At 37.0% G+C, this 21179-nt stretch overlaps 1 protein-coding gene and 2 pseudogenes across 3 annotated transcripts; 2 read left to right on the top strand and 1 right to left on the bottom strand.

The window, feature by feature from the left end:
• Positions 1 to 791, top strand: part of LOC113054388 (ras-related C3 botulinum toxin substrate 3-like) — an 8025-nt pseudogene extending 7234 nt beyond the window's left edge.
• A 1562-nt stretch (positions 792 to 2353) lies between these two features.
• LOC113050246 (COP9 signalosome complex subunit 1) lies at positions 2354 to 10828 on the top strand. 3 transcript variants are annotated; one of them, XM_026213037.1, is made up of 14 exons: positions 2354 to 2486; positions 3929 to 4021; positions 4854 to 5035; positions 5171 to 5335; positions 5426 to 5561; positions 5802 to 5879; positions 5973 to 6033; positions 6298 to 6383; positions 6506 to 6600; positions 6716 to 6821; positions 6954 to 7034; positions 8493 to 8630; positions 8912 to 9063; positions 10400 to 10828. In XM_026213037.1, exons 1-14 carry the CDS (start codon positions 2454 to 2456, stop codon positions 10458 to 10460), a joined length of 1467 nt encoding a protein of 488 aa, XP_026068822.1. In that variant the 5' UTR covers positions 2354 to 2453; the 3' UTR covers positions 10461 to 10828. The 3 variants fall into 3 exon arrangements, with proteins under 3 accessions (XP_026068822.1, XP_026068830.1, XP_026068839.1); XM_026213045.1 differs by having other exon boundaries at positions 2355 to 2486; positions 8912 to 9046; XM_026213054.1 differs by lacking the exon at positions 2354 to 2486 and adding an exon at positions 3534 to 3710 and having other exon boundaries at positions 8912 to 9046.
• Positions 10829 to 11402: 574 nt separating this feature from the next.
• On the bottom strand, positions 11403 to 14873 carry LOC113050442 (tRNA-dihydrouridine(16/17) synthase [NAD(P)(+)]-like; annotated as a pseudogene).
• Between the last annotated feature and the right edge of the window lie 6306 nt (positions 14874 to 21179).

Here is a 21179-nt window from a genome sequence, read left to right on the forward strand (position 1 = left end):
GAGCCCTGCTTCCTTTGAGAATTTAAGAGCAAAGGTTAGTATCCACCAAAAGAAAAAAAAGGAATCTTTTAACATTTGGATCCCTTAAAAAGATCCACAGTGTATTAGGGTGCCTTGTGTTAACCAGATTTCTCTTTGTAGTGGTACCCTGAGGTTCGCCATCACTGTCCAAACACCCCCATCATACTTGTGGGCACTAAACTTGATCTGCGAGATGACAAAGACACGATTGAACGCCTGCGGATAAGAAACTAGCTCCCATCACTTATCCGCAGGGTCTTGCTATGGCTAGAGAGATTGGTAAGAACTTTTTCCTGTTATATGGTATTTTTCCTTTTTTTTTAAAGCCACCTATGTTGGATCAAAATTGCTAGTAAGGTACTAAGTACTAAGAAATGGCAAGTAATACAGTGAATTAAACATTTTGAAGAACAAAACTTACTTAAATATACTTTATTTACATTTAAAAATCATTTTCATTTTTTTTAAATGTTTTCAGTTTGCTGTGATAGTGTTTCTGTATTGCAGTGGGCATTGTATCATGTTTAGTTCTCATTGAAATCTTTGGCTTTGTAGGTGCTGTGAAATATCTGGAGTGCTCTGCTCTTACACAGCGGGGTTTAAAAACCGTGTTTGATGAGGCCATCCGTGCTGTTTTATGTCCTCCACCTGTAAAGAAAAGGGGCAAGAAGTGTACTGTTTTTGTAGGAGCACCGCAACTCATTTCTTCATTGATATGCCATGTAAAGAGCAGGCTCTTGCTCTTCAGCTCTGCTGTTAGCAACAGATAAAATTCAACTTATGAGGTGCAGAGACATGCATTTCCATAGTGTGTCTGATGTAACAGATTTATCAAACATAAATATGCCAGATTTGCTTTGTTTTTAGTCAACTTTGCCTTAAATTGTTGGTTTATTGTGAAAAGTTATTGGAAGAGAATGACATAAGGCCATGGCATCAGGATGAATAATTAGTTACTGAAGAACAAGCATAGCCAACTGTAAGGTACTTTGCTCTGTTTCAGCAAGTGTTACATTTTTTCAGAGCTTATTGTGTGAAAATTGTGGTTATTCATATTTTATCTGCACACTATTTTCTCTTTTGGGATCTGTGAATGTGTGTGAAGATTCTGTAAATAGATAAATAAATAGAATAGCTTTTGCGACTTAAATGTGTGGCATAGCCAAATCTCTCACTTGAGGGGTTTTAAGTATTTTACTTTCAGATTTACTGCCTGTTCAACATTTCATACTGTACCTGTGTTTTAATGTGACTACTGTATGTGATGATTTGTTAAACAATAACAGAAATATTTGTTTGCCTATAAAATACTATTAGATACTATAAACAAAAATAATACTGTATAAAATATGCTGTAATCACAATTGGCTGTAATGTTTAATGGACTACATACTGCAACTTAAAATGGAGTAGATTGTACTTCTTGTTTTTTTTTGTAATGCTATACGTATGTTTGAAACATGATGAAATGTGCCATTACTGATTTTTGTGCAGGGCTAACAAATTGTAAGTGTTCAGATGATTCTTTGAAATGTTCTTTTACCTTTTAGTGACCAGTATTTAAATTTTAAAGAGGTAAAAATGTGTGTAATTGTGCCAATTGAGTATTATGTTTTATTAGTATGCATTAGCGTCAGGCATTTTTGTTTTTATTGAACTATTGAATGAATATGAAACCAATGGCACATACATGCATCACAGTTTCAGTTCTTGCTCAAAAATAAAGCCGTATTAGTGTGACATTGATGTGAAGGTATGGTTTTGGCTTTTATGTGGTCTTTTATTCATTTGATAAGTAACGGCAGGATAATGTACAGCCATTATTTATTACATACAGGGATAGTACATTTTTTAGATAATTTTTTAAAAAATATATATTGTTGGTTCCAGCAACTTAACTATTATTTTGTTTGCATTTCATACTCACCAAAATTGGTTTAAATACAATTCACTAAAAATCAAAGAAAAAAAAATCAAATTAGTACCAAAGATAGCACATCATATTTTAAACATTTTAAATAGCAGTCATAACAGTATTATTGTATGGCCAAAACACATCGCAAAAATAAAATAAATACGAAAAGACACGATAAATAGAACCATTTAACACATATTTTCAAGTCAGAAACCCAAACAATAAAGAGGGTGGACAGAATTCATACAATGTTAAAGAAATTAAGGAACAAACATGGATATAAAATCAGCCGCTCATTTTGAATAGGACTTTTAAATGTGTTTTCTTTTGTAATAATGCTTCAAGCCAGGGCCCATCTTATGGCCTCCAACCTGCAAATGTAGTACCCGCATGATGACAGTGCTCGCGAGTGGCGAAGTGTCAAGGTAGTGACGTCTCCGCGCTGCAAGACGTCGACCACGCGCACTCTCATGCCCCGGATGTGTTTGTGTGCTCTGTTTCTGCAGAGGAGGAGGAGATGCCACTACCCGTGCAGGTCTTCAACTTTCAGGTAAATTAGAGGCTTTCAATGCCTTTTCACCATCTTACACGAATCGAGAGTAGGTAGAAGAAGCACACCGAGCTGAAGTGCCTCTGTTTTCAGTGTTAATTCCTCCCCTGTCGCAGCCGTTGAGGGCTGTTAGCTTGTCTAGCATGAGCTCGTGAGTCACAGCGGCCCTCGGGACGCGACAGGCACCTCTCAAGTTTAGCTGCAGCGTGCCTCTATCCGTCCGAAGAGCGAACCCGATGTGTTTTTGACAATGAATACATCCGACAGAGCTGTTTTGGTTTACACCGAAAGCGGTCCAGTAGGTTTTCTCACGGTTGTTTGTGAAACACTCGGGTAGAAACTTTCTTTAACCGGCTAAGTGTATTTAGCAAGCTATCTCGTTAGCAAGCTGTGTGTTTTGTATCAGCCAGTGTGCTTGAAATTCAGGTTGTTTCTCAAAACGTAGAAGATTGCCTGGCTAGAGCGTATTTGATTCATCATTCAGGTGCTCCACAACTTCATATGCTGCTTTAAAATACTGTCTAGGTAGGCAGTTCACTAGGTTTTGAGACACAGCCTCCATCATTTGCTTACAGAGATTAATAAAGAGCACTGAATATTTGAATTTAAGCCTGATCTAGTTCACTTGACCAAAATGATTCATCACTGTGGAGCTGCTCCTATTTTATTGAGCAGTATTTAAATTTTATAAACCCTAGACACATTCAGTTATATTAGACTGTCATTTATGAAACAATGTGGTTAATCAAGAATCTGTTATTAGTAAGATCCCTCTCAATGTCTTTTGTGGTTACGAACCTGCATCAAAATCTTGTATGTATGTACAAAGACCATGTTTACTTGTCTCTGGCACTTTTTCCATCGAATGAATATCTTTAAATCCTCGCTTTTAAAATAGAAACATTCTTCCCCATTTGTTTGGTTTGTACTTATGTGTTCAGCACAACAAATTTGACCTGTTGTTGTCTCGGAGCTGCTGCCGCCCCCAATGTGATTTTATAAGCATTCGCCTTCTTGCAGGAGCGTTTTCAGTCAGGTCAGCAGGATGCTGAAAGGCAGGTTCAGGGCAGGATCAGGGAAAGCTTGATTTTGCCAGTGAGATCAACCTCGTCCTCTTGGCTAGAGCTGAACTTCAACGGTCAAAGAAGTGTGTCTGATCTGTTCATGGATTTTACTGCTGGATTCAATGTGTTCAGCTCAAGCTCCTCGTCATACTCACTGGAGGTAACCACACAATGAAGGCAAATGTGAGGATGTGAGGCCATCTGAAAGCCTCAGAGCCGATACTCAGTGTTGTGATATGTTTTTCTTTCTACACAAGATTGGTTTTGGTGATAAGGATATTGGTTTCTTAAAAATGTCCAAATGTTTTGTTGGTCGTGTACACTTGAATACTGTCCTCTAGTGTCGAGTGTTAAACGTGTTGTTTCCGGTGTTGACAGGGGTCTGTAGAGCCCATGCAGATAGATGCTGACCCTCAGGAAGACCAGCAGAATGCGCCTGACACCAACTATGTTGTGGAAAACCCCACATTGGTATGTATCATTGTATACAATCTTGTACTTGCTTTAAGTTGTTGGCTTTTATAAATCATCATTTAAAACTCCTTATTTGAAAATTATTTTTAACAAAATATCATGCCGCATCTAATTACACATATATATAATTTTTTTTTTTTTTTTTTTTTTTTTTTTTTTTTGGATTGTTTGAAAAAAAAAAAGTACTTTTTGGTAGAGATTCTGGCCAATAACCAGTAAATGGCAGATATTATAATTATATTATTAAAATAATTAAGTAATAAAAATAAAAACATACATAGTTTTAAATTCTTTAAATGGGATTCAGGCATCACAGTATTATAATAAGATTTTCATTTTGAGACTTCCTAAAGATTACATTTGACTTTAAATTATTAGTGTCATTAAATATTTACCTCATCATTATTTTAGTATATTATTGTAGTATATATTAATATTTAAAATATCTTTTGTGTATTTTCACATTTAATGTGAATGTTGGTTTAAGTTTTTATAATTTTGTTATTTGCTTTTGTATTTTTTATTCCTTTAAATTTTTTATATTTCCATATCTATCCATTACACATTTTATTTTATTTCCTTTTTTTTTTTTTTTTTCATTTAATATTATTTTATCAGAGCTTTATTTAAATTAACATAAGTTTTAGTTTAATTTAGTAGTTTTAGTTTCAGGAATAACACTGCTTTACCTTTGCCTTTATCTAATGCTCATTTAATCGAAGTATAAAAAATGTCATTATCATATTGTTTGCTGATCAATATTGTGCTGTTATGACGTCACTACTTTTTGTTGGACTCTTGAGAGCTGATTTATTAATTTTTGCTACAGGATCTAGAGCAGTATGCCTCCAGTTACAGTGGGCTGATGAGGATCGAGAGGCTGCAGTTTATCGCAGACCACTGCCCCCAGCTACGAGTGGAAGCACTGAAGATGGCCCTGTCCTTTGTCCAAAGAACCTTTAATGTTGACGTCTACGAAGAAATCCATCGCAAACTCACTGAAGCCACAAGGCAATTCACTTTAATTTCTTTTTTTACAACCTAACATGGTTTCCTCATGGAACCTAACAATGTTTCCTAATGGAAACATTACATGTATGACTTTGATTAAAGGTTGTACTAAAAGCTTAATAATTGTCAACACAGGGATGTGCAAGGTGTCCCAGATGCGGTACCGGAGGGGGCAGTTGAACCCCCTCCTCTCGACACAGCCTGGGCAGAATCCACCAGGAAAAAAGCCCTGCTCAAACTGGAGAAGCTGGACACTGACCTCAAGAACTACAAGGGAAACTCCATCAAAGAAAGCATAAGGTGAGGCCGCACTGAATTTCTCAGTTTTTATTGTCTGTGATGCTGTGCCTTGGGTTTTATTTGTTTTGTTTTACATCTGCATGTGTTCAGGAGGGGTCATGATGACCTTGGAGATCACTACCTTGACTGTGGTGACCTCAGCAATGCCCTGAAATGCTACTCCCGAGCCAGAGACTACTGCACTAGCGCCAAACATGTCATCAACATGTGTCTTAATGTAATCAAGGTAACCAAGGCTTGTTGTTTTCCCTGACCATCAACTGATGTCTAATGATGATACCATATTCATGAAAGAGTATATTGTATTTTTTTCCCCTTAAAGCTTAATTTCATGCTTAAAATCTCAAAATCCAGCCTGCATATAGCAGAATTTTCTGTTGTACTGTTATTAATATTTTTGTTGCCATTGCTTAAAAATTCAGGCAGTCTCTAATAACTCATTCAAAACAACCTGAATATTTTATAGGTTAGCGTTTACCTCCAAAACTGGTCCCATGTACTTAGCTACGTCAGCAAGGCGGAATCCACTCCAGAGATAGCAGAGGTAGGATCAACCTTTCTTTCTGCTTACATAGCCGAGAGATTTCAAAAGAGAGTGAATCTACAATTAAGATTTTTGTATATCTCTGCAATCTAGCAACGAGGAGAGAGAGATAGTCAAAACCAAGCAGTTCTAACCAAACTGAAATGTGCTGCAGGCAAGTTCACTATTTGTATTTCATGGTTGTTAAGTGTATTTGTCTTTAAAATGTAGATGCATACAGTCATTATTTTAGTATGTTTTTACCATGTGTTTACAATCATATTGATATGTGTGTGTGTGTGTGAGAGAGATTTGCTTTACTGTATCTTTATATTAGTGACAATTTTTAGTCAATTCCTGTGATTTGGACAATATGTCATGTAAAAATGGTTTTGACCTTTCTTGTGATTTTGATATGATCTTTGTCTCATGACAATAGGATTGGCAGAGCTTGCTTCAAGAAAGTACAAACCGGCTGCCAAGTGCTTCCTGCAAGCCTCCTTTGACCACTGCGACTTCCCTGAGGTAGGTATCATTTTCAGCCTTGTTCTAATGCCACACCAGATATTTCTAATAATATTGTTAAAGATAAATAAGATGCAGTGTTTTCCTACATGGTGCAATGAGATGCTCTATTTGCTCTTTAGCTACTTTCCCCCAGTAATGTAGCAGTGTACGGGGGGCTGTGTGCCCTGGCTACATTTGACAGACAGGAACTGCAGCGAAATGTCATCTCAAGCAGGTGAACTTTTTCATTTCCAAACTAGGTGTCTTAACACGAGGTAGATCATTAATGTGGTTACATGTGGATAAAATCGAATGGATTTAATTTTACTCGCCCTTTGTTTGTTTTTTAGCTCCTTTAAATTATTTTTAGAGTTGGAACCACAAGTCCGTGATATTATCTTCAAGTTTTACGAGTCAAAGTATGCATCTTGTCTGAAAATGCTGGATGAAATAAAGGTAAGTTTACTGATGTGTGTTCAGTTGCTAGGTCTTGATTTAGCAATTTCAGACACTGATTCTTTTTGTTGTCATTTTGGTTGAAACTGTGATTCAAGTGTTTTATTCATAGTGTTTATTTTGGTATTGTAGGATAATCTCCTCCTAGACATGTATCTGGCTCCTCATGTAAGAACACTGTACACACAAATCAGGAACAGAGCCCTCATACAGGTACGTAAAGGGATATTTGGGTTTGGTCTATAATGCCACGTTTCCACCGCAGGAACTTTACCCAGGAACTAGGGACTTTGGCCTTGTACTTGGTGTGTTTCCAAATAAAGTTCCGGGTAAAAAAATGCCCCTCAGAAAGTCCATGCTGGCGAGGTGGTACTTTTTCAAAGTTCTGGAACTTTTCGGGGGCGGGACTTTGGCGCTAAACATCCTGATTGGTTGAGTTCACGCAGCATTGGTTGAGTTCAACCACCATTTATTCGGATCAACATTTTCAAAATATTACTGTTATTGTGTCATGAAATGTAATTTTAAAAGTATTTCAGGCGAGAATGTAATTGTTTAAAACTCAAATCTGTTGTCTATTTATAAAGACAGCACCTATTTTAAAAATGTGTTTCGCCGATCTCGGAGACCGTGAGCTCCACACGATCAGCGGGAGCTCAGTGATCATCTATCCGCCGAGAAGCAGCCTCACCTCGACTAACCTTCTGATGTGTGCCACTGGCTCTGATGTCTCTTTAGGGGTTAAACATAAAATATAATTCAGCTGCGGGGTAAATCTAACCGGTTTTCTTAGGTCTGTATTCAGTTTATCTATATGTTAAAATGAAAATAAAAAAAGGCAAGTCTATATAATATTTCATTTCTTTGTAATGGCTGTACATAACGTTACACATATCCCTGAACTAAGTACATTTCTGCAGCTGATATTATGCTTAAATGAAAACGAAAGGAGGCAGTGGTATTTGATATCCTATTTCATTTTATTGTAAATATACAGAGAGGAAAATTACAGGATTCGCGTCGTCGTGGACATCACACTCCCCAGTCGAATGCACGAAGTCAGAACTAACTACCGATGATGCACGTCCAAAATCAGCGAACTTTTTTTTTTTTTTTTAAATCAGTGGTACTTTGTATTGAGAAACGCGCGCAGACCTACGTCACCAGTCTATTTGCCAAATCTTCCCGGTACTTTACACCGCGGTGGAAACGCAGAAAGCAACAGGTCTGGGGGGAAAAAAATTTCCTGGTACAAATGTTCCGGGTAATTTCGGTGGAAACGCGGCATAAATTTTATTTAGTTGCCAAACCATGACTTCAACTTAATCTGATTTTAAATGAATAGGTCATCCAAAAATGACAATTGGATGAGTAAATGATGACATATTTGTAATTTTTGGATGAACTATCCCTTTAAATATGTAGAATTCACAAAAGCTATGTTCAATATGTGCTTAAAACTGGAAGTATATATCTGCGAAACATATTGACACATGCACATGATCAATGAACATGGTCACCTGTTTTTGAGCCTTGCTTGACATAGTTGTATTGAAATGGAATGTTGAAAGTGTAATGACCATGAGATAATATTGGCTCCTAATGTTTTAGCGTAGTTGCATTTACATGACCAATTGATTAACTTTTGTCTTTTTTGTTCCCCATGGGCAGTACTTTAGCCCCTATGTGTCAGCAGACATGAACAAAATGGCCGTGGCCTTCAATACCACAGTGGCAGCTCTGGAGGATGAACTGACCCAGCTGATCCTGGAGGGCCTGATCAATGGCCGTATCGACTCCCACAGCAAGGCAGGGCTGCGCTCGCTCTCATTTGTCACCCTCAAACTTCTTTTCCTGGAACAATGTTCCATTTTCTTGTTGCTAAGCTAAAATACTTTAGCTGATTTTTGTAACAATGCCTTGAATTTTATTTATAATCCACGTGAGCTCCTTACCTTGAATAACCCACACCATGTTGCCTTTTTGGCTAAAACCAGGAACTGCTCTAGAAACAGCATTTGGTCAAGATTATGCTTTAAAATGCATGAAAACCTGCGTTTCACCAGTGAAAATGAAAACTGTGTTTGTAGATCCTGTATGCCAGGGACGTGGATCAGAGAAGCACAACCTTTGAGAAGTCTTTACAGATGGGCAAAGAGTTCCAGAGACGAGCAAAAGCCATGATCTTGCGGGCAGCTGTGCTTCGTAATCAGATACACGTCAAGGTAACAGGGTCCCCAGGGTAACGTGTCCTCGCTCTGCTTTGCTCTTCACTTCACCATCACCTGACCATCTCCTTCCCTTCAGCATGAGTGTCTCAGAGCTTAAGTCCATGTCAAAGTACTGCATTTATTAACAGTTACACGTCCAAGGATGCGTCATTAACATTGTGATGCTGTGAGATGAAGTGAAATCTTGTTATTGAAATGACTCTTATAAATGAGCCTCAGCTGTATTACTGCACTTATAAGCAAACTGCATGTGAGTTTTGTTGTACTAAGTGAATGTTAAATGAATATTCTGGGTTCGTTTTAGGTTAATCTCAATTATCATCAAAAAATCTGGGTCACGGTGAGGCACTTACAATAGAAATGAACAGGGCCTGTCCAAAAATGTTAAAGTACTTGCTGTTTTAGCAGTATAACCAAAAGAAGTAGATAATGTATCTGTGTGAAATTAGATTTCAGTTCAAAAGTTTGGGGTCAGTAAGAAGATAATGCTGTTCTATTGAACTTTCTATTCACCAAAGAATCCTGAAAAAAATGTATCTCTAAAATATAAAGCGTCAAAACTGTATTCAACGTTGATAATAGGAAATGTTTCTTGAGCATCAAATCAGCTTATCTGATTGCTGATTTGCAGCATATATGATTTCTGAAATATCAAGTTACACTGAAGACTGCAGTAATGATGCTGAAAATTCAGCTTTAACCATCACAGGAATAAATTATTAAATAAAAGTTGTAAGTTGTAATAATATTTGACAGTATTACATTTTTTACTGTAGTTTTGATCAAATAAATGCAGCCTTAATGATCATTAGAGACTTCTTTTAAAAACATTTAATCATGCTTAACCAACCCAAACTTTTGAATTGTAGCATTTATAACAATTTTGTTGCCAGTACAGCATAACATAAACACTAAAATGATGAGATCAACTTTATAGCTCAAATAATAAACTTTTTTTTTAATTGGAAGAGTCAATGTCAGAGCTTTTATGCTTTGGATGTCTGCTATTTAAATTGGTCCTATTTCCGTCCATTGTAAGTGCCTTTTTTTTTTTAGCAACATTATGACACAAATGCTGTTGATCTTGTAAATATTTTCAAATCAGTCTAATAGATTATTGCAGTTAGGCAATCAACTAGATGCAAGTTCCTTTAAATATATATGGAAAACCTGTAAGGTCTCTGAGATCTTGTGAAGTTCTGTTCTCAAAAAAAGAGCTGTTTGAATTGAAAAATGGAAATGCTTGTTATACCTCTAGTATCCATCAGTCATTCAAGTACACCAGCATAAGTCTGTTTTTCCTGCTCTATAAGTGATGCTTCTTACCGATTCCTCATTTTTTTGCAGTCCCCTCCAAGAGAAGGCAGTCAAGGGGAGCTCACACCTGCAAACAGCCAAACACGAATGAGCACCAACATGTGAAGACTCGACCAGATGCGTCTCCTAGGAAAGTACACGGGGCTACTGCCGCATCTTAGGCCCCTGTTTAGAAATCAGTTATTTCCCTGCTGAAGAGAAAAAAAATCACAATCTAAAGACTTTATTTAAGTTGGCAAGAAGATATATGTTGTCTGTATTAAAGACAAGCACACCCTGTTGCTCAAATGAAAAGGAAAAAAAAAAGATAAAAAGCGAAATGCGGCAATTAAGGTGTACTGGCCTGTTGTTCTTTGTAAAGGATGCACTTTCCTCTGTATCTTGTGACAAACCTTGATTACACATTGAGAAACCTCATCACAAAACATGCTTTTAAAATAAACATACATTCAAAAAGAGGCTTCAATCCAGAAGTTTTTTTTCTGTTTCTAGTGTTGCAGCTGGAAATGCTACACTGATTCGAACACTCTTCAGAGCGATTTAATAACACTTAGTTATTTCTCTGTTGTGTTGTGTTCTACTGTTACGTAAGAATGTTACACCAGTGAATTATCATAAGCTGGTCAGTGACATTAAACAATGGTAGACTACTTGAATAAACTATACCTAGTAACAAATGCTATTTTTAACACTTCAAAATTTATGCAAAATTTCCTAAATGTAAGGTGTGGAAAAATAAACATGTTGGTTTATAATAATAAGAAAATGTCACTATATTGAACCAAAGTTGTATTGGAGTTGGCTCAAAGAATGGCAATGACAAAGGCAATGGAAATAAGGGTAAGGTACACTGAACTATATATGACTCATAGATCAGAAGTACGGTATCTGAATCAGACGTCAGTATGAGTGTGTGAAGTAGTCACAATGATCATACAGGAAGAGTAAAAGTAAATTTTTGTACATGTTCTATATATATATATATATATATATATATATATATATATAAAAATGCATTTAAAGTCAAAGGGGTTTGATTATGGTTACAACATACAAATCTACCATATCTTTAATTTTGGAAGACAATAAATATAGTAAAAATGCAGTTCACATGTTTGAGTGAAGATGTCCATCAGTGCATTTCCACAGAGTGTCCCGAGATAAAAGTCCAGCTCCTCTATCTCAAGTGAGCGGGTAGCAGTACAGGTTTGTGCAATAAGAGCGGCTGATTAATATCCCACATTCCCAGTATTTATCAAAATACAGACAAAGTAAAAGAAACACTGGACTTTTCTATGTCTGTTTCTTTGCATGTTCAGTTCATTTGGTGTGATATGGATCCAAATCGCATATCAACAGTGAAAAACCAATTTTGGCCACAAAAAAAAAAAAAAGTCTTTGTACAGTCTTGTACTTCCAATTCAGTGCAGCAAGGTTAAGTGACAAATGATTTCATTGTGTCTTCAGATGTCACGGCTGCCCATATCCAGCGCACATCTGCTTTACAATGGATCATGGAGTGCAGTGGAAACTGTCTGACTGTTGGGCTTCCCATTGCACTGATTCAAAACCTTGGTTTTGAATCTCAATCCATGGCCTATAACCCAACAATGCACGGAGAGCAAACGGTTAGTCTTGTAGAAGTTGCAGTAGGACATTACTAGATACATGCTGATAAGGAGGGGGAAATATTTCTTTGATCACCTGCTGATTTGGTACATTTGCCCACTTACAAAGAAATAAAGGGGCTGCCATTTTTATGGTAAATTTATTTGAATGGCAAGAGACAGAATTACCAACCAAAAAAGCTAGACAAGCACATTATATAAAGTTTAGAGATTGATTTGTATTTCAGTGAGTGAAATAAGTATTCGATTCCTAAGCAAAATATGACTTATTACTTGGTGGAGAAAAATCAGCAGGGGATCAAATAAACATTTTCCCCACTGCAATTTTAACAATTTTTACAAGTTAATGTAACTTTCACTTAAGCTTTTTAACTAAATATTAGGCTCGATAAAACTTTTTAGCAAATTAAATCCTAATGCCCCATTCTTTACAATATTAAATCACTAAACATCTCCAAACTAACTTTGCAGCTTGTGAAGCTCAAGTCGCTTTGCGGTTCATACAGCTGAAACAGCTGGTTGACACACTAACCAGGACAATCAGCCACTTCCTTGAAAGCCTTGCTCTTGCAGCAGCCTCGGCAGAGGTTGAACACACACTTGTTTCCCAAAACTTTTGAACGGCAGTGTATTTAATGAACTCTCTTAATTCATTAAGAGTTTAAAATCTCATGCAACATTGAAATATCATTGTCAAGCATCAAATGTGAATGAACATACGCATGGTGCCACAGTTTGGAGATGTGAGCGCGGACAAAAGACAGACTACAGGGTGGGTGTTTCTCCAGGTACTCCTCAGCCATCTCCCACACAGGTGCACTACAGCCTTCAAACAGGGCAGGTTTGTGAAAGTAATGTGTTCATATATTTATATCATCTCTTTCTGTACGAGTTAAGTTTATGAATCTTCTCTTCGCATGAGGAGAGATGTTACCTGCACTCATGACACCTTGTACTCCAGTCTCCCTCCATGCAGCGCTGAACATCCCTCAGGTGCTGGATGTTTCCATTGGCGAAAACGGGAATGTTTACAGCCTCCCTACACAAGTACAATAAAGGTACACCATCAGGACAAAACACTAAGAATAGTGGAAGCCAGTTGCAAGAGTTGTATCTCTTACCGTACAGCTTTGATGTGCTTCCAACTTGCAATGTCCGTCAAAGCCCCCTTTTGATCTTCAGTTCTCCCATGAACTGTGAGGAGCTGTAGAAAGTGTTAAAGATACCAAAGCATCAGTAACTGGTTCAAGAATATATGAATCCCATTAGACTGAGATTTGAAGTAATGTAGTGGTTACAGCTTGTATAACAAACATTTACAGATCAGTTCCAGGATGAAGAGACCCAAGCCTCACTCCTGAAAAAGCTGCTTAGTCCCAGGACACTCCACGTGCACTTTAGATAAAAGTATCTGCTTTAATGGGAAGCAATGGGAACGCTTTACCTGGCATCCAGCCTTTTCCAGCATTTTTGCACTTCACAGTTTTCTCAGTCTCTGGGAAGTCATGGATTTTGCAAGTAATGGGCACGGCAAGTTTTTCATCAGCCAGTTTAACTGTAAATGACAGCACCTGAATAAGACACATTATCTACATGGTTCACATCTGCACTGAGCTATTAAAATAAGACAACTTACTCATTTTCTCAAGAAGGTCCCACTCATCTTGAAGAAACACCATAATGGCTTAGGAGAAAATTTAGTATATAAACTCATGATCCGTACTTCTTTTCAAATTTTATTTTACATTAACTACCAGTAGGACAGAACACAAACGTTTCGGCTGAAAGCCTTCTTCAGTGTGTTCAAGGAGAGAATTTAAAAAGAGAGAATTTAAAAACGAGCCGTGCCATAGAAACTGGGACGCATTTTGCTACACTTTTAGATTTCATTGAACAATTGAAGCAAATATTTATAGTTCCAAATGTCAGACGTTAAAAAACTGCTGCTTAAAGGTTTGGTGTCAATAAGACTTTTTCAATGTTTTTCTAAGAAGTCTCTTATGCTCTATGAGGGTGTATTTATTAAATAAAAAATACAATTAAAACAGCAATACTGTGAAATATTATTACAATTTAAAATAAATATATTATTTTATTTCTCTGATGGCAAAGCTGAATTTTCAGCATCATTACTCCAATCTTCAGTGTCACATGATTCTTCAGAAATCATTTTAAAATGCTTATTTGATGCTCCAGAAACATTTCTTACAATTATCAATGTTGCCAACAGTTGAGCGGTTTATGTTCATTGGAATAGTGTTACATTTAATGTTACATTTCGTTCAGGATTCTTTAAGGAATGGAGTTCAGCTGACCAAAGATCATTTGAAATAGAAATCAGCAATCTTGCTGGAAAACAAAACAAAACGATTCTTTTGAATGGTGGTTTATTTCTCACATACAACAGAAAAGACGTGTCAGCTGGGTTTTGGTACCTGGTTTTGCAATCATCTGTGGGCAGCCCAAGTTCAGGATGGCATCGCAATAATCCTGGGCAAGTAGAGCAGCCTGGATAAACACCTCAGGATCATTGGCACAGAACTGTATGGAGATGGTAAATAACTCACTGTCTCTGGGGAATGGTGAGTGTGCGTGCTTGTGTTGACTGATGCCAAAGAGGACGGAGAGACCCACCTGTGCGATGAGGGGTCGGTCCTCCTGGTTGACCTCGTTATACAGGTTCTCCCGACGGTAGTTGACATCCCTGACGACGAACACATGAGCGTGCAGCATCGGTGTGTAGCAGAGCTCTGCGCATGTCTTTGGCTCAGAAGCCTCCACGCGAGCTCGCTCTGGTCCAACCATGGGCGCGACCACGTAGCGCGCACCCTTCAGAGAGTGCTCCTCCAGAACTCGAACCCACTGGGTTTCGTCATGCTGCCTACATAGGATGAAATCACAATGACTACATTAAATCATAAATTCACAGTTATGGATACTATTTGCTTGTTAACTTAAATTAGCACAGCACCTAGATGAACTGTACACCCTTAAATTCACTTTAAACGTTAGTTTGATTTGCAGTTCTCGTGTATCTGTCATAGGCTAAACATTTTGGAAACGTGTTTCAGCAAAAGAAACACATTGACAGAACTTATATGTTAACTAGGAGATGCCATTAGCTGTCATTCTTTTAAATCAGTTTGAACCGAGACGAGACCAAGCACTTGCAGTAGCTCAAGATCCAGCCACAGACAGCAGGTCTGTATGCGGCATAGACAGTAAAAGAATGCGACACATGAACTGTTGTGTGTGTCGCGGTGAAACACATCCGCGAGGAAACAATAAACCTATTGATTTATTCCGGGGAGTTATGACAACATGTTACACCGTATGGAATAAGTAGCTGAATGGGTTGTAAATTATGTTTGTATTTAAATGTAAAAATCAGTCATGTCGTCTTTATAATGTGTATATTCTTTGTATACGATCGTGTTCGTATACGCAAACACCCACGTTTGGGCCAGGCCAGTCGAAAGAAATTCATTAAGGCAATCTGGAATATAGAATCTTAAAAACCCTTTCTCTTTCAAATATTTACAGATTAGGTGAAATAATATTTTAACGTCCGTACTATAATTGACCACTAGATGTCAGTGTCCACCTAATCATTTTGTAGGGATGCGCTCCGTTATGTTCAGATATTTCTTTAACTTTTAGATATTATTGTCTTTACCATTCACGATTAGTTATTCAAAATATAACATATAAAATATAAAAAAAAACATATATTTTTTTTGTAAGGCAAATAAATACACAGACACAGGCACGCGCGTGGTTTCGCGATTACGCTCCATAGACATAATGGTTATACTGTTCAAAATCTATTTTCTATCATCTCCTTGCTGAACCCCCCCCCCCCCCCCCCCCAAAAAATGCTAAAACCAGCCTAAACTGGTCGGTTGGCCTTAACTGGTTTAAGCTGGAAGTAGCTGGATTTAGCTGGTTTCCCAGCCTAACCAGCAAAGGAAGTGGCCAAAGCCCCTCTAAAACCAGCCTGCTGACCAGCTAAAACCTGCTTAGGCTTAATCCAGCTACTTCCAGCTTAAACCAGTTAAGGCCAACCGACCAGTTTAGGCTGGTTTTAGCGGGTTTTTTTTGTTTGTTTGTTATTTATCATCAGGTAACCCTCAACCTACCCCTCACACAAAGCAGCTGATATTTTTAGATTTTCAAAAAGCTTTATTCTGTTACAAGCTGATTTAAAAGCTTGTTTCCTCCTGGGGACCAAAAATGTCCCCGTAAGGACGAAGATTTTGGAAATTGCCATCTTTGTGACCGTGAGGACATTTGTCTACATAATGTAGGTTATAACTGAACCACACAAGCAAAAGCACACACCCACACACACACACACACACACACACACACTTATTTGCTAGTTTTACTCTTCATTTAACAAAAATATTGTACCTTTGCTACTTTTTGGCCCACTAAACATGCTATGATGTACATGCTATGTATAGTGTAGGATAAAAGGCCACTTGGATGTAATATTAATAAAAATATTATTGAATGGCAAAATATTCAGAAGTAGCCATGAAAAACATTTCTTTGTACTCATCAGTGTTCAATTGATTTTTATTTTTCTAATATACTTCATTTTTATGATATATGGTCTTTCGATCAGTTGTATTGTAATCAATCTATATGTATTGCTGAGTAAATCATATTGAGTTTAATACATCATTACATTAGGAAGCATTTAGAGATGTGTTGTTTTTATGGTTATTATATATTAATATAATGCCTGTGATATGTTATCTTGACACTTCACTTTATTAATAATAGAATCAACAGGCATGCAATTGTTTCCTCATGTTTCAGGACATTTGTATTGACACAGCACTGGTGAAAACTATTTTGTCAACTCTTTGTTGTGAATGCATCTGTTTTCCTCTGTTTAGATCTTATAAAGTGTTATTTATCACTGCACTAATGCAGTGTGTTGAAGCTAGAGCTCTTTTAGAAATCTGGTAGGGCTGTTAAAGTGGGCGTTCACAGTGTTTCCTGGCGCATTGCTCTCAACGTGACTGAGCACATGCAAGGGAAAGCTGAGTAATTAAGTCACGTGACTCTCACCTATACAGCCTCAGGCATTGGCTCTGCTCTGACCAATCATGGTCCACTGAATACAACATCAGCTCCTGTGGGCGTTATAATTTAAATAAAATGTATTTGCGATTCATATCAGCAGCCAATTAGTCATTATCTACACAAGTTCCTGTAACTATTACCTCTTTCCACTTCCTTATAGGCTTCATATTGATATGAGTAAATCATCTGCTTTATGTTATTGTTTACCTTTTAAGCTGCTATTTTCAATTTGAAGAATCAAGTAAAGTTGTGAATATGATCAATCTGCAAGACTGTATGTTTTTCTTTGATGTTTTAGTCTATGGCCTTTTACAACTACTTGTTTCTCTGCATAACTTTCAGAATAATTTTTCCATAATGCTTTGCTTGTGAATATTAGAACATTTGGAATTGAGGTAATATTTATGATGATTAGAAATTGTTTTTTTTTAATATTAACAATGCAGGTGCTCATATTCAGAGCTGCTGTATGAAGTAAGTCTACTGTAATAAACAAATAAATGATATAAACCACTTTAATCCCAATCAATATTAATTTTACAATTGTTTCCAGTAGGGCAAGTTGCATAAACAAAGTCACCATGTTAAGACTGTGTCTTAAGATTTAGTTTGAATAACTAGAAGTTAACGAAGTGGTTATCAGTCTTACTTTTCAGATTCAAATTAAATAAGTTTATGTTTTTATGTAACTGACTTTAAAAAACGATGAGTAATCTTGCAAAAAAAAAAAAAAAAAAAAAAAAAATTAGGTGACTAACTTTTAAGACTAGTCTAAGACCAATGCAACCGGTCACTGGAACTACTGTACACCTATTACCTCTATCCTAAGTCTATTTTAATTGATTACATGAAGAGAGATAAGCTGTCAGTTGTGTGTTTAACATAAGTTTCAACTTCACAAACTGGTTTCGCTAGTTATCTACCTGAAACATTATGATGAACACACCCAATAAACACCCGCAGATGTAAACTTGGTAATTTTCAGTATCGAAAGTAGGCTACAATAGAGAAACACATTTATAAATCTAGTCCAGCAATGACATATCACCTGACTTACATAAATACATACACTGCCGTTCAAAAGTTTGGGTCAGTAATGTTTTATATATTTATTCTTTGAAAGAAATGAATGAATCACCATAGAATGGTTTCTGAAGGATCATGTGACACTGAAGACTGAAGTAACGATGCTGAAAATTCAGCTTTGACTCACACAACATAAATTATATTAAAAGTAAATTCAAATAGAAAACCATTATTTTAGATGGTAATAATATTTTACAATATTACGTTTTTCTGTATTTTTTGTCAAATAAATACAGCCACGATGAACATAAGAGAGTTCTTTAAAACACATAAAAACGTAACGTTACTTTATTGATCTCAAAAGTTTGAACAGCAGTACAATGTTTATTTATACACATTGATTTAACGTGCATCCCTGTACATTGTCCAGACTTATTAATGGGAATATCGCTAATAAAACACTTATCAAAGTTTAATAAAAAAATCATATATTCATATATATATTCATATATCAGTGGAACTACGGTTATGCATTTATCACTAAATAATCCCAGCAGACGGTTTGTTGTCTCAACCGAAGATTTTCCATTGGGCCGTTGTTGCTAGAGGAAGTGACGTCACTACAGCCCGCTGATGGAGTGTCTGTTGAAGCAGATACACACAGAGAGTAAACGGCAGTTTCAGGGCCAGTGGAGCTAGAAGGGAGTCCTTTGCAAAATCCGCCTTCATCCTTTTTTAAACAGACTTTTTTCAGAGTAAAAATTACTAGAGCATAAAGTTCGCACTTTCATCTTTTTAATAAGCCTAATATTTTGATATTTCCCGATTCGGAATGTTAGAAAACGACTGGTGAAAATTGGGTAAAGCTACTGTGAAGGGGATTAGCAAGCTAGCAGGCTGTCTAAAGGGATTCTGCCTGGGACAGAAGGAAGAATAGACGGACAACAAAGAACGGATTTTCGTTTTGTTTTTAAACACTCCGAACATATACAATTTAAATCACTCCCGTTGAAGCTAGCTTTATCGCTAGCTTTGTTATTTAGCCATTTATCATGGAATTGAGAGTAGGAAACCGATACAGACTGGGAAGGAAAATCGGCTCTGGATCCTTTGGTGACATTTACTTGGGTAAGCAATTGTTCACTGTGCTTTTTTTATTTACTGAGAGAGTCGGTATTATCTGTCAGTTTAATAAAAGTGCACATCATATGTTGTTTGGAAACGTCCAATGGGTTCCTGGTGTCCCAAAGTCAGCTGCTATTGAAAGTCCTCTTCAGTATTGCTCGAAAACCAGAAAACAAAAAACACTAACCAGCGCTATTTTGATAACTAACCAGTTGGTTTAATACGTGGAGATTACTTTCAACAGACATTAAGCCGGTGTTTCTATGTAAATCAATATTGTTATCAATGTTACGTGATATCAAGCCTTTTCTTGAGTGGAACTAAATAATCAGGCAGTCCAGTCTAACCAGTTATGCTTTATGTTACTATATATTATTAGAAATGTTGTTCTCTACAAAACTGCTGTGTATTAGCATAATACTAGGACTATGAAACAAACACTGAAGAGATAAAGTCCTAGATTAGTTAAAACGTAATTCAGCTTTGCCATTCCTAAATACACTGGTTCTGTATTGTTTGCTGATCTGTCATCTACATTTGAATGTGTCATTATGTTCATAATTTGTTTCAAGTATGTGTAGGAGTCTCAAATTTGAAACTATTATTTGTAGTTTCTATGTCCTGGCATGTCCTGTTCAAGATTTGCGAGTTTAGTCTGTATTTTGTGGGTTAAACATCTAATATTTTCAGTCAGTTGTTCTTTTTGACTTCGCAACACTCTGTGTACAATTTTTTTGTTATATCCCTGATTTGGCAGGTCTGACAATAAAATGACTGACGGAAGAGGAAATGAAATAGTTTTGTCACAAGTAAACACACACATACAGCCTTAGTATTGCATACTGTCTGTAGCGTGTGTGATCAGATACTTGCAACTTCTGAGTTGTTTCTGCATGTTATTAGAGGTCTTTAATTATAAGACCTTTTTAGAAAAGGGCTGTTATGCCTCAACTGAAGAACTTGGCAAGTCCCCTTCGCGGTGCAAGTTTCAGCTTAACTTCTACAGGGTCTTGTGAAAAGAAATGATGTAATATTTGCTTTCGTCATTTGGTTTTTGGAAGCCTGAGGCAACTGGTATTGTTGTTGGCAGCTGCCTTTAATGTACCTTTCTCATAAGTTCTTACCACAATAAAGTTAAGAACTGCCATTTATTATGTATATGGTCCTAGGTTTAGTACCAGTTGCTTTTGAAGCAATTTGGGATGCATATGGTTCCTTGTGGTTTTATGAGCTTTGTGCTCTTTGCTCAACTCCTTCGTTTTAGTTTTGCAGTTGGGGTTGTATGCAGTGATCTCATTGCTGGCCAAAGTTGTTTATTGTGATCTGTTGTCTGCAGTACTCTGGTGGAGAAATACTCCACGCCTCCTCTCTGTACTTCTCTCCAGAAACAGCTTAAAAAACAACCACTGGTTCCAAGGCAAGATCCTAAATTTGAATAAGTAGCCCAGTATGATCTTGCAAAATTACCCAAACTTTTTTTTTAGTGCAGAAGACCATTAAAATTTGCTGACAAAGTAGGAAGTAGAAGATCAGCTGATTTTTGTGTGGCTGTTAACATAAAAACTTTGTTTTGTTAGGATTCATGCCTCGACTGTGCACTATAAGTTAAGGTTACACATCTTATACATGTCTCTGTAGCATTAATGGTCAACAGTACAATCCGAATGTATGAATTACCAAGTGCCTAAAAGTTATGCAACAGTGGTGATTCAACTTGTGTAGTGGAAACAACCGTGTTCATCTACTCACTAAGGGGCTTATGTAAAGACTCCCAATATCCCCATACCTGGGGAGGCGGAGCCTGACAAACTCCAGCTGGGGCTGAAGGAGGCCAAACTGACCTGATCAACAACACATGCTCTCTCTACCAAGCCTCTTAAAAAGTACAGCACTGGCCTGCCTACGTGAACCAGAGAAGAGGAAATGCTCTCAGA

The sequence above is a fragment of the Carassius auratus genome, chromosome 3 (genome assembly GCF_003368295.1).
Source record: "Carassius auratus strain Wakin chromosome 3, ASM336829v1, whole genome shotgun sequence".
Lineage (NCBI taxonomy): Eukaryota > Metazoa > Chordata > Actinopteri > Cypriniformes > Cyprinidae > Carassius > Carassius auratus.